Source organism: Wasmannia auropunctata, unplaced genomic scaffold, assembly GCF_000956235.1.
Source record: "Wasmannia auropunctata unplaced genomic scaffold, wasmannia.A_1.0 LD336053.1, whole genome shotgun sequence".
Lineage (NCBI taxonomy): Eukaryota > Metazoa > Arthropoda > Insecta > Hymenoptera > Formicidae > Wasmannia > Wasmannia auropunctata.
This window is the reverse complement of record NW_012026837.1, coordinates 4,087,547-4,101,057: the sequence shown is the minus strand read 5'-3', so window position 1 is coordinate 4,101,057 and position 13,511 is coordinate 4,087,547. Positions and strand designations below refer to the sequence as shown.

General features: G+C 44.6%; 1 protein-coding gene across 1 annotated transcript in view; it reads right to left on the bottom strand.

Moving 5' to 3' along the window:
* LOC105451163 overlaps window positions 1-13,511 on the bottom strand; it is a 102,455-nt gene that overhangs the window by 2,927 nt on the left and 86,017 nt on the right. Inside the window, exons 22-35 of the mRNA XM_011691441.1 lie at window positions 11,978-12,082; window positions 11,350-11,475; window positions 5,676-5,855; window positions 4,543-4,619; window positions 4,040-4,259; window positions 3,850-3,940; window positions 3,316-3,512; window positions 2,544-2,638; window positions 2,380-2,446; window positions 1,753-1,806; window positions 1,548-1,649; window positions 1,392-1,463; window positions 1,108-1,273; window positions 95-243 (exon numbers count right to left, since the gene is read on the bottom strand). Of these exons, the coding sequence (XP_011689743.1) occupies window positions 95-243; window positions 1,108-1,273; window positions 1,392-1,463; window positions 1,548-1,649; window positions 1,753-1,806; window positions 2,380-2,446; window positions 2,544-2,638; window positions 3,316-3,512; window positions 3,850-3,940; window positions 4,040-4,259; window positions 4,543-4,619; window positions 5,676-5,855; window positions 11,350-11,475; window positions 11,978-12,082 (1,701 nt within the window). The remainder of the gene's footprint in view (window positions 1-94; window positions 244-1,107; window positions 1,274-1,391; window positions 1,464-1,547; window positions 1,650-1,752; window positions 1,807-2,379; window positions 2,447-2,543; window positions 2,639-3,315; window positions 3,513-3,849; window positions 3,941-4,039; window positions 4,260-4,542; window positions 4,620-5,675; window positions 5,856-11,349; window positions 11,476-11,977; window positions 12,083-13,511) is intronic.

Below are 13,511 nucleotides of genomic sequence, written 5' to 3'. Positions count from 1 at the left end.
GTCTCAGAATTGAAAAAAATTATACAAAAGGTATATTGCGATGCGATCACGCGGATAAGCTAAATGCATATTGAAAATTATCAAATGTACTCACGCAAGGAGTGTTAGAACCGCCAGCGATGTAGAAACCTATACCTTGGTTCTTCTCCTTCTGAAACTCTATCGTCGCCTCCTCGCCGACGTCGATCTTGCAAGTCTTTGGATCCTGCCGGACCTTCTTCTCGTCGGGTTCCTTGCCGGTCGCTAATTACAATAACGGAGGATCAAACATCAAATGCAGATCTCGTGCAAAACCATAGTTTTGAGAACGAAATGTACATTGAGAAAAAAAATTGATTGCACGAACTAAATTTGTATAGTTGTTTAATCCAATAGTTAATTCAACAATTCTTTAGTTGCACAAAGAAAGATATAGTTCATTCATGTCAACTATCAAAATTTTTTATTAAGAATTAAACTAAACCAAGTCAATTAAATTATTTTGTTCGAAATACTAGTAATATTTATTTGTGTTTACATGCTATTTAGTTATCCAAGTAATATATTTATTTAAATTCCACACGGAAAGAATAATTTTGCTGGATTCAGATCTGAAAATAATTTTTGTTCAATAATCAAAATAATTTTGTGTGAAAGTCAAAATGATTGCTCGAATATCAAAACGTTTTACAGTAATGCTTGTCAGTTTTAATATTCCAACAAAAAATTTTGACGATTTAACAAAAAATTATTTTCAGATCTGTATTCAGTAAAATTTTTAGACCTTTTAACAAAATCATTCTTTCCGTGCAAGTGTCAAACTGACTAAACGATGCTGATGGGGATAATAAATAGTGTGTATTTTTATTAGAACGGTTGAGTTAAATACGATAAATTTTTGTTGAAACAAAATAGTTTAGTTAAAAAATAATATTTTTTATGATGGTAACAAATTATTTTGTGTCATCGTAGTAACGTTTAGTTGAACGTATCGGACTAAATATTTTGGTAAAATGAAACAAATGTTACGTTTTTCAACAACTTTTTTTTCTCAATGTATGGATGTGCATTATTACAAGATTTCCTCGTAAATGTATAATAGAGACTCAATCACGTCGTTAAACTCACCTGACGCTCCACCCTTTTGCGGGGTCTTCTGTGCAACCGAGGTTGACGAATCATCCTTGAGCTCCTGAGTCTTACCCTTCTCTTTCTCCTTCTGATCTTTATTTTCGTTAGGATTACAAACTACCAGCTTGACGACGCCCTCCGCTTTCTTCAATAATTCCGTCGCCTTAAAAAAAAAAACAAAAAAGTTAACGAGATAGAATATAAATTGCCCAAATATTTGACATCTTGATCGGCGAGGTAATTCCTTGTTTAAAGAAGAAAATGCGAAAAGGAATACGAACCTCATCGTACGTGCGTCCTAATAAGCTATCCAGATTAACAGCCAGGATCATGTCGCCCACTTGCAATCCAGCCTGAAATATCGGTCGCGTTGTAAAGTACACGAAGTCCCGCTTAAAATAGGCTCATCCAAGGTCGTAAGTACGAGCGAAAATTACCTGTTCCGCGGCGCTGCCTTCCTGAATGTCGGACACGAAAATCCCTTGCCCTACAGCCAGATGCTTTCCTTCGATGATCATTATGCCAAGGCCGTATTGACTCTGCGAACGATCAATCGCGGCAATTAGTATTAGAAAGTAAGATATTGTGCAAAAAAAGTATCGATCGGTCGGCCAATTTCGCCGTAATTGCGGACACACTTGCCTTCTTCACTCGCACGTCACGAACGCCTTTGTATTTCGAGTAGTCTATAAAAACCTGCAACACACGATATCTCGTTTTACGGCCGTCGTTTTATGTAGCAATGTGATACATCCATCAAATAAAATGTACGACTATATAATTTATCACGTACGTATAACGTTCGCATAAAAACTCACATTAATTTTGTATCTCTAATATCTCTTTTTTTTATGTCACTTTTTTTATGTTACTTTTTTTCACAGGAAATGAGTTTATCGCATGATCTATCGGATCTACATTCTGCATATTTAAACATACATACGTATGTCGCTGCTGAACATATTTGAGTATTTATAAATTTGCCTTTTTTTCGGTATGGTATAAATATAGGATCCAGCATCGTTTTATTACAAAGTATCGCGTCGTCGAAATTTATCATCGTTCATTCATGCATTCATTAAAATAATTATGCAGCATTTTTTCTCTCGCAGTCGCTGTTCAATTAATTTAATAACGCGTCGAGCGTGTTACGCAACGCCTCAATTGCTTTTCACTGATTTATTATTTTACGAGTACTCTCCGCAGCCGGTTTTGCATGCGGTAAAGATAAAATTAAAAAAAAGAGGTGAACGCCGCGAATTGACTTACGTCATCCAAGGTTGGTGGAAATTGGACTATCGGCTTTACGGCGATGTCGTCGACAGCCTTCGATCGTCTGCAACAGGCGAAATCCGTTTATAGTTTTAATGAATTTTGTTATACATGTCGTCTCCGCGTCACGTTACGTCGCGGAAAAACCTCTGGTATCTCACCGATAAACGATGATTTTGAAGAGAGTACCGGCCATGCCTTTGATAAGAGCGGAAGCGTTCAGATGACTTCGTCCTTGCAATACGTAGCCGTTCACCTAAGTGGAACAGAAAATAATATTTTAATTTCGTTTTTCTGCAGTATTTACGTAATCGAATAAAATGCGTAACAAAATACGGACGTAACAAAACTTGTGAAATGCCAGCCAACAAACAAATATAAAAATTCTTTCGCTCGTCCGTTAGATGCATATCATAAAGATAAAAAATAATTTTATTAAAAATAAAATAGAGATTTGCACGCGCATTCGGATATGACTTAGTTTTTCCGATTTTTCCGACACTTTCATTGATTTAATTTAATGTCAAAATATGTAATTATATTATATAATTTCTAGATTACATACATTCTAACGATAAATATTTCAATTAAATGCGAAAATCCTCTCGTAAAATTGTAGGTTTACAGGAACCTTTCGCCTTATCTATATTATCGTAAGTGCAATAGAGCCGTACGTTGTTTCTCGGCTTATAGGGAATATATACGTTCTAGACGGTGTTGTGTTATTTTCTCGAGAAAACCCGCAACGCGCGTACCGTCGCAACGGGCGCGCGAGTTAAACGGATTATAGACGGCGCGTGAAACGAAGGTTAAACAACCCGACGAGGTAGCCGTGGGGAACCGCGGTCGTAAATGGCACGTCGTAAAAACGCCAGAGAGAAAGAGAAAGAGAGAGAGAGAGAGAAAGAGGGCAAGAGAGCGAAATACACCCACCTCCAATATCTCATCGCCGATGAGAAGCCCGCCATTCTTGTGAGCTGCACCCTTCGGATTGAGACCGCAGATGAACACCGCCATTCGGTTTCTGTCCTTATGCCCCGCCAGAGAGATGCCCAATCCCCGTCGGTCCTTCTCGATGGTGACCATCAGCACTTTATGCCCGAGCCTCTGATACTTCTTCTGTATCTTCTCTGCAAAAATTATGAGAGCGTGCTCGCGTGGTTGGAGATCGATCGATCGCCGCGGCGACGACGTCGCGTCCGAGGCCGCGCACGTTGCATTTTATGATTTTACAGCGACGTATAATCACTTATCTCTCAGATCAATCATGCAGATTGATTGATCGATCAATCGGAGATATAATGAAATGAAACGAAATTTTCACCGCCGAACGCGCGGTGGCGGAGGGGATCGCACGGAATATGAATATATCGAGCTCGTCGCTCGTGTGACGCAAATAGTATATAAATATCAATTTCCAATTGTTTCGGAATCGCGGTCTACATTTAGTTGCGGAATGTCACTCACTGGCCGTGTAGCCGAACTCGTCCTCTTTCTCCGGATCCGCTTCGATCTCCTCCTTCGTGCGCCTCACGTTTCCGGCGCTCTTCCGCGAGATCTAGCGCAAGCGGGAATTTTATTGTAGCGCGTTATTATCGTAGCAAGTGAGACAAAGAGAGGGGGAGAGAGAGAGAGAATCGAGAGCGTATCGGTTTACCTCGATGCCGCTCTTCGTGTAGACATTTCCCTCCAGCAAGCGCGTGTCCTCCTCATCGTCGTCCGAGCTCTCGTCCGAGGAGAACTTAGCCTTCGCGGCGGGCTGTGCGACGGGCGCGGGGGGCGCGTGATCCTCCCGTTCCTCGCTGACCTCGCGAAGGATACCCGGGTTCACGGGTGGCGACGGGGCCGTTTTTCGAATTGACTTCTTCATGGAGGATCTGCGGGGCACAACGTGCGCTCAGGAAGGATCGGGACGCTCTGGGCATCCGACTTCTCTCGTGTAAACGGAACGCGGAATAACATTTGCCCGCGAGAGATAAGCGATAAGGGAAAAAAATATGCGTATTTTTAAACGAGAATTCGTATTTATAAACTTCTAACAAAGTTCATTATTTCTACCGTAAATATTAGACGCGTACAATTATGATAATTTACTTGAAGACCTTAGATAACTGAAGCGAATGAAAACAAAGTTCACAATTTCTTTATAATTATATATACCTTCGCGCACCGGAAGTCGAGCCATCCGAACTTTGCTTCTGGGCGTCCCCGCGCGGAACGCCGTCCTCGAATCCTGGCTACGCAACAAATAAATTGATATTGTCAGAAGCGAGGGGACTAAAATCTCCTCCTGCGTCAATGAAATATCATTCATGTGTCGTGCGTGTCACACAGACTGCACTATAAAATATAAAAAGTGAAACTTACGAAGTACTCTCGAAGATGATGTGCTTGCAAATTGCATTATATATTTTTTTAATTACGCGATTGTTAGGAAGGGAACCACTTACAGCTAGATGCAAATGTTGAAAAAGCATAAACTATGTAAAACAAATAAAGTTGACAAATGAAAACCGGCGAATTAATTATTATGTTTGAAGCTCATATGAGCAGTAAGTAGGATTATCCTCGTGACCGCGCAGCCTGCATTCATTTAATTAGTACAGGAATACACTTTACCGTCCGCGCAAAAAGTGCAGTCGGCGATTCAATTAAAGAAATTAATTAGCGTGGAACCCCCTTTGCCCCCGCCCCCTCCCCTTCCTCCTGCTTTCCTGCCGAGTCATCCGACGCGCGGCATTTCTCCCGCGCCATTTTGCCAATTAATGCAGCAATTGTGTTTGTCCCTTACGCAGAAAGCCGAGGAAAAACACGAATCGCGCACCGCAATTTTTTTAATTGATCATGAACAAAATGTAAATTGCTGCGGTTGATCCTACAATGCCTGCGCAACGGCAAGATAATCGTCTGACGCAGATTTCGATTTAAAGCCCCGATAATTTTATTTGTCGTCGAAACTTCTTGCCGAATCCAGAAGTGACATTTAATAAAATTCTTGCGAAGCGTTTGTAAATAGAACAATCACGTGTAATCTTGTTAAACACGCACGTATATACGCATATGACGGTAATCACTGTTAGTCGACTGGGTGCTTTTCATTTAACGATGCACACAAGTCGACACGAGCGTCATTCTGTTTTTTTTTTCAACATCCAGTGCAACAAAGACAGAATGATGCGTCAATAAAATGGGGAGCACGCACTTGTTATCTCACTGATGTCGTTATTATCGCGCGTTAATTGCTCGAGAGTCGAGAAGATGTTACGAACGTTATACGAGGAGAAAAAACCGACCTGTATCACTTCCGGCGTGATGGATCTCGCGGGCGAAACCGGCGGTGGTTTATGACGTAAGGAGGCCGTCGGCGTTCCAGGACCGACGCCGGAGGACGACGACGACGTGTGACTCTTGACGGTCTGCCTCCGGGCCTTGGTATCCCTCTCCTCCTGGACGGCGCCGCCGTGCTCTGGGCTCTGCAACAACAATTCCGAGATCTTCCCTGGAAATCCTGGAGTCGCACGCAAGCCAGCTTAAATTCATTCCGATGTAACATTATCCCCCCGGCAGCGTTTTATGCTCCGAGCTAACGTTGCTTATTGCGCCGGAATATACATATATTTCACGGAATTCGCGTTTAGCATTGAAATCACATTGAAAAAACGGCATACAAAAATTTGTATGGCTTGTAAACTTGTTGCGATAACAGGCCGTGCTATTAATTCTGTTTTCCATCAAACTCCGGCAAATAAAATAACAATAAAATAACAGAACGCGCATATTAAACTTGCGTTGAATATATATTTGCAATGCTTTCAAGATATTAATTGTAAACTAAAACATAAACACACACATACACACACACATACGCGCGCAGTAAGTACATCCAGTATACACACATATACATCCACAGTATATACGTTCAGGAAAAAGCTAGATTGACTTTAAAGAAGAGAGAGAGGAAATTGAAGTAGACAGCAAGAGGAAAATATATGGTGCAGATAGTCCCGCGGAGTTGTTTGAAAGAGATCCATACTTATTTTAGCAACGAGATAAACTGCGCAGGCCGTCCAGATAAACCGGTCGGAATGAATTAGTACAACGGAAATATTTGCCGAGCATCTTGAATTGTTGCCAAAGTAACTGCAATTGAGCGGGAGTTTAATTCCGTAACGCGTAAAACAGACGGGCGATGATGCGCGCGTGGCATGGAGATCCCCGCGACGTGTCTTCCTCTTTTCCCTTTCAACGGAGTCTCGAAGGAGGGGGATCTCGATTATATTTCGAGAAGGTTAACGATTTTGTCTCATAAACACGTAAAGTCGACGATAAAACGACAGTTATGTAGAACTACGCTATTAGAACGCGATGGTGATCCTCGTAATAAATTGATAGGGGAACATCTGTGCGTAAAAGTTCGGCTATAAAAATTATTTATATGTCCCACGTGCATATGACTCTGTTTCCTTTTTTTTTCTTGTTTTTTTTTTCGACACGTGCACTTTTCGAAAAAATCGACTGAAATATGCGGACATATACCACTCGCTGGAACGAAAAAGCACCCGTCTGTATTCGACAAATTCGATGCAAATCAAATTAAACACGATGCGACAAATTTTTGTCAGTGACCCAAAGGTATTACAACGCATTTCAGTAAAAGCGATATCCTCGCAATCGTATTTGTATTTTTCTATGTAATAATGCAAACAATTCGTGCAACACGTGTTTGCCGATTAATATCCTCTTTGTACGAGACAAACGCGTTTCCTTTTTGAAGAAACGCCCTTACACGAGACTAATTGAAGTCGTATACGCCCACACGCAGAACAAAAAAATTATAACATGGAAATAACGTCGAAATAGCTCCGAAATAATTATCGAAAGCCACTTTTCGATTCATTCTAACGTTCATTTTGCCGTTATCGCGATCCGCTGTTTCGCTTGGATTAGCAACACACGTGGACCAGCGGCCAGGTCAGCAAACAAAATCGGTCAGCCTTGACTCTCGCCAACGCGGAATATTTATTAAATTTCTATTTTTCTTCACTTTTTCGACGATCGATCGAGGGAGAGGCGGAATACGGATACACGTTTCCGCATAAGCTCGCTTCCGCGGCTTCTTGGAGTTCTATTACTCGGAACTTGTGGAACATTCAATTTCGCTCCTTCCGATATAAAAGCCTTCCCACGGTGCCGCTCTGGTAATCTATGCCGTAAGTCAAAGTAAACCCCGGTTGTTTACGATGCGATTTACGATTGCGTACGTACACACACGTTCTCTCGCGAACGCGCGGTGCATCAGCGGCTGTATCTCGAGCGATCTCGCCTGTAGGCGATGCGCGCTGACGAGAGTTAAAGAGACCGGCGCACGCGCGCGCGCGCGCGTGTGTTCGCCGAATTTGGATCGGAAGATGCGCCAACGGAACTGTGCCGTTTTTCCGTTTTAATATAAGAACGTACGACAAAGGTGACGCATTTGCGTCCAAAGAGCCGGTGCATCGCGACGCCTGGTAACGACTGAGCCGAGTGACATCAGGTAAACCGCCGTCGACCAGGCGGTTTCGTGCACGAAACTGAAGTTCCCGCGAGCGAGGGCGAGAGAGGTCGGCGAACGGGGGACGCCGCCGGGGGTTCATACAGGGGGAGGGGAGTATAGAGGGGGGACAAGGGCGGAGGGTGAGCTCTCGTCGATGGTCCATGGTGTCGATGATGGGCGCGCTCGTTCGGAACGAGGTGAACCACTCTTTCCGGCGAACCGCATCAACCCTCCACCTCCCCCTCCGACTTTCACTGGCGATCAGACGAGTGCACAACCCTTCTCTCTCGCCTATACTCCATCCCGCTTCTCGTAAAAAAAAAAGAAGAAATACGCGTTCGAAAGATCGATAAAGATCGTTGCTACAATTATAGAAATCGTCTACCATCGATAAATTTTAAATACACCGATACAATCGCGTGATCGAAAAGATTAGCTCAAGTTCGAAAGATTGGCGAAAGTCAACCGTCGTTTGATTAATATTATTGTCTTATAAGCGATTAATTTAACAACAGTATTTTTAAAATTTTTAAATTTTGGAGGAAAGCGAAGCAAAGAAATTTAAACGTATATAGTGCCATCAATAATGTATATAAAATTATACGCAGATTAATTAATTAGAATTAATTAATGAAAAATTTGCGTCTTTCGATACGCTTTTTCGATAAATTGGATCACGAACACTATCTAAGTGTCTTTACAATAGCTTTTCATCGTTCCCCTCGTTCTTCATGTTTGTCATCACTTTACATCTCCATTGTTGCGTCTCTCTTTCTCTTTCTCCCTCTTCTTTCCCTCGCTACCACTCATCGTATAGAGATTTATTGGAAAGATCGACCCGGGTGTATCATACGCGTACAAGAGCTGTTCACCAATATAATGGCTCTCATGTTCTCTCTTTCATCCTTTTCATTTATCTCTCTCGTTCTTTCTCTTGTCCCCTCTCTCGCTCGTTCTCTCTCTCTCTCTCTCTCTCTCTCTCTCTCTCTCTCTCTCTCTCCATCCTATTCTTTCGCGCCTTCGCCACTCCTTCTCTCCTGCTTTTTCTCACGCTTTCTCTCTCCGTCTTCCAATTAATTCGCGATTCGCGTATGTATGTAGGTATCTCGACTGCATCGCCCATTCTCCCCGCGCGTCGACGATTCCGCTCGACAGAATCGAGCGAGCGAGCGTACCGATTGAAATTTCGGGGAGAGTCGACGTCACTTTCAGAGCCATGTCGCGAGACCGTTTCGCCAATCGCCGTGGCTGCGGCAAACAGGTGCAGCGCTATCATGGGCACCTGACACCTAACGTTGAAACGGCACTTGACAATATTCGTTAAACCAGGTAGCGAAACCTGTCTTTCCCCGGCGTTCGTTTCAAAAGCTAATTTCGCGGCATCAAAAAATAGTCCGTGCTCCTCGGCGAAGCCAAAAATAACACGAACGGTTGTCGATGATCACACGATCGCACGAAGGAAGTTTATATTAGCCTCCCCCCCTCCGGTAGCTAGTTCGCTATTGAACAACGTGCATGTCGATGTGTTCGAAGTTAACTTTTAACCGAAAGCTCGTCCTAGAGCTCGGACACTGGGCCTATAGTCAACGCGAAGGCCGCGCGATCAGTGTCGGAGTCGCGACAGATCGTTGCAAATTTTTACCGTCGAGAGAGATTACGAGCTCGTTCTGCGAGATACTGCGCTCGTCACCGGCATCTCAAAAATTTATCGTCCGTCACTGACGAGGACAACAAAGTCACGCCTGACGCCAGCGGGCGCGTAGAGAAGCGCGTCAACAATCGGAGACGTCAATGTTAAATTTACATTGGCGCCGCGTGTATAGCGTCACCTCGCGCGAACGCGCGCGCGTATATCCGATCGTAAGATGCCAATTGTAAAAGAGGCAAGAGAGGAGCCAGCTCGAACCGGCGCGGCGCATCTCGCGCGCGCGCTCGAGGTCGTAAAAATTCGCGATCACCGGATAAAGATTCGCGACGGCGGCGCGGCGGTATAATAAAAGTTCGCCGAGCGGTGGGATTGTTTGCGTTGTACGCTCCGCGAGGTGATTTCGCCGTCTACTTTTCTGTAGACGCTAACATTTCGCAAGTATCGCCATTGCACACACACATACACACACGCACATACACACACATACACAGTATGCCGTCCCTGTATCCCAGGCGTTTCTGCATCCAATTTCGCGTAATGTGTCTATCGGCGACGCTTTGGAGGACAGGCGAAGCGAACGTTAAACGGCGGAGCGCCTAGGGCCGGCGCTGCCATTCAACGACATTACGGAGTTCAATTTCGTCCCTGCGTGGGACTACGATGACGGCGGTAACGTCCGGTTAGCGGAATCGATCGCCACGGGTACGGGTTAATTGCGAGGTGAAACTTTCGTACCTTGCAAATCGAGTCAGCTCAGCGGCGCGCGGATTTATAATGGCGAACCTCGCCGAAGGACCTAGCCCGCACACACAAAGTCTGACTTTCCGTTTGCGCGTAGATTGTCGTCAAACGCAAGCGGAATAATCCTTAGATTACATTACGAAATGTCGCGAGGTATTAATTGCGAGCCGGTTCGAGGCAGTAAGATAGAAATTGGATTACGGGGGAAGTTTATTTTAAATTTGCATACCCGAAATAATTGACAGTAAGATAATTTGATTCATTTAATCAAGGGGACATTAGTAACAGTTACAGAAATTTTCCAGCGATTTGATTGTCGAATTATACGCTCAAGCTAAATATTATCTCTTACTTTAATAACGTGCCTCAATAAGCTCTGATTGAAAATATTAATTCTACTTCTCGTGACACACGCCGGCTATATTTTAAATTACTCCCCTGCAAAGATTAACGTGAAAGAAGAAGAAAAAGTACATCGTGAAAAGTTGCAGACTATAAAACGACGTGTAACGTAAACGTTACGCGAGTTACTGGAGGTAAAGCAATGTCGTAAATTTCAGCGGCTGTAAAGGGTTTAGCTGCACGTCGTGAATTTATTTCCCTCAGGAATGTAGAGACTTTTTCATGAGCAAGGTTAAAGCTCGCTTCCAATAGGAATGTAACAAACTCGCGGGGCAGGCAGCACCTTTCGGAAAGGAATATTTATTTTCACTGGCCACGTGATTAGTTTTCTTTTTCTCATCAAGATACGCGATATTCACATGAAGAGGGGAGAAAAATCAATACTCTGCCAGATTCGTATATATCTCTCTCTCTCGTCATTATAATACATCTCGCGTTGTCAAAACGTAAACGAAAGAGAGAAAAAAAAAGACTGGAAAACGTCGATGGAAAAATAAAAGTTCTCTCGATAAGAGCAACGACGGCGTTCGGGAAACTTTTGTAACGGCGTTAAAGCCGGCTGACAAACTCGAGTCTCGAGGACGAGCGCGCGGGCAAAGTGCGGGGCAAACATCGATATTCCCGGTCGTGACCGAGATCTTACCAGATTCACGAGGGACTGGACGACGAGGCTGACAGGATTTCCGGCAGCTTGTATAACTTGCACCGCACGCTCGTGCGTACTCTGCCGCAGGTCGACGCCGTCCACCTCAATTATTCTATCTCCAATCTGAAAGCACGCGCGTATATATACGCAAGTTAAGTCTCCAGGCACTGCAGCTCGGGAGAGAGACTATAACGTCGCGGCGCAATTGTGGACTATTAAATTTTCACACATTCACAAATGCCGCTCGCGAGCGCTGGGAACGGGGGAAGGAAATGCCACGTGATATCATTAAGATTGCAAAATTGAAGTTAGCAAATATATATTTTTACAAAACAAAAAGTTGGTATACCGCGCTCGGTGCGCGGTCCGCGTGTTTTAAAGCGAAACGCGTATATATAACATACACATTTGTACAATACATACAAATGTGAACCTTCTCGCCGTGATAAAAATCTTTATTGGGGCAAAAAACCGCGCGGCGAGCAGTTCCCGTCCCCTAGCTTTATTAAAGTTTTTATAGTTTGCAACCTGGAGACGCCGGGAGCTGCTCTCTCAAATAGGGTGAAGAAAATACAATTTCCGCGGTCGACGGTAAAGGGGATCGTTTCGAGGAAACCGTATTTACCTTGAGACCGCCGGTTCTACCGGCCGGGCTGTTCGGCAGGACATTCTTTATGAATATTCCGGAAATGTTCTGCGTCTTGCTAGGCCCGCCGTTGTGCAGATCGACCTGAAACAAGAAAGATCGATCGCTCGTTCAGCGTCCGCGCTCGTTCTAACTACCGCCCGCCGCTAAACGGCAGGATCAACAGAGCCGTGATTAGTCGATTCAGCCGCCGACAATTCACACAGTTTCAAATCACAGTTAGATTTGATCAGCGCTCTATATATCTAACATCGCTCTATCTAACGACGACTGTGCAGCCGACCCCCGGAACCTCCTCCGTTAACTCCCGGGACCACGTCGCCGCGGGCACTGGGCATTTGAGACAGATTCCAGCCTCCCTCCCGTGATTTCCGAACTCCCCCGCTCCAATTTCTCCTCGGTCATTCATTCTCATTAATCTCCCATTGGTTTGTTGCCGCATCGTCATGCGCTAATCGAATTAAAGCAATTATTTAACACCACAATTCAGCGTGTATATATCGAACAATCGATTGTGCCCCTCTCCTCCCCCTCCCCTCCGCGTCCCCCTACGCGCGCTCTCGCGCGTATGGAGAAACAAGCGCGATCCCTATTTAATTAGTAGCGAATTCTATTTTGCGCGGCGATCGTTGCGTTATTTATCGGCGGGATTATAATACCCGCACGTGCCCAAAATCAATTATCTCTCTCTCTCTATCTCCCTCTGTAACTGGAGGTAGCAAATAATTATATAGTTTAATTGGATACAGAGTCACGTTATCCAAATGCGAAATATTCCAATAATTTATGTGAAACGCAATTTTGAAGAATTTTTAAGGCAACTGCGGGTGAGGGAGGGAGGAGGAGGGGAGAACGCGGAAGGAGAGGGGGTCGGCTAAACCCAAAGCCGATGATCCTATTATGCCTTCTTGCCGGTTTAACGTCGAGAAACTACTCGGCCGGCGCACTAATCCACTTCAACCGATGCACACGTACGCAGTCCGTGTCACCGATATCACAACGGCTCGCGCCGCGTGTGCATCGATAAAGAGTTAATTGATTAAATTCTATTCCGCCGAACTAGCTGTTCGCCGATCCGCGCCGCTCGCGCGGCGCGCGATCAATAACAGGCCCTTTTAAACCCGCGCGTCGCGCGCGAGGAATTCATTCGCGGGATCGCGGGGTCGAATCTATTAAAATACCCACCCACGCCCCTCGAAGCCCGCCGCACGAGCGCGTGCACGTGACAGTTTATTACTTGTTAAAATCTGACATTAATTATCGGGCCGAATTATTGAGTTACAAGATCATCCGAGCGCCGCGAGATAGATCCATCAAGACGCGTCCGTTTTACCGGCGCACAGCCATCTGGCCCGACCTACTTGCGACTTCGAACTCTGTCCGAATGTTTCAATATATGTTTCGCCGTCGTGCTAGCATTCCTCCGATTTTAAAGGCGAGGCTATAAAACAACCCAAGAGCGGATATCGATGGGGAGGAGGAGGAGGTGAGTCGACAAGGCACACAGGGGATA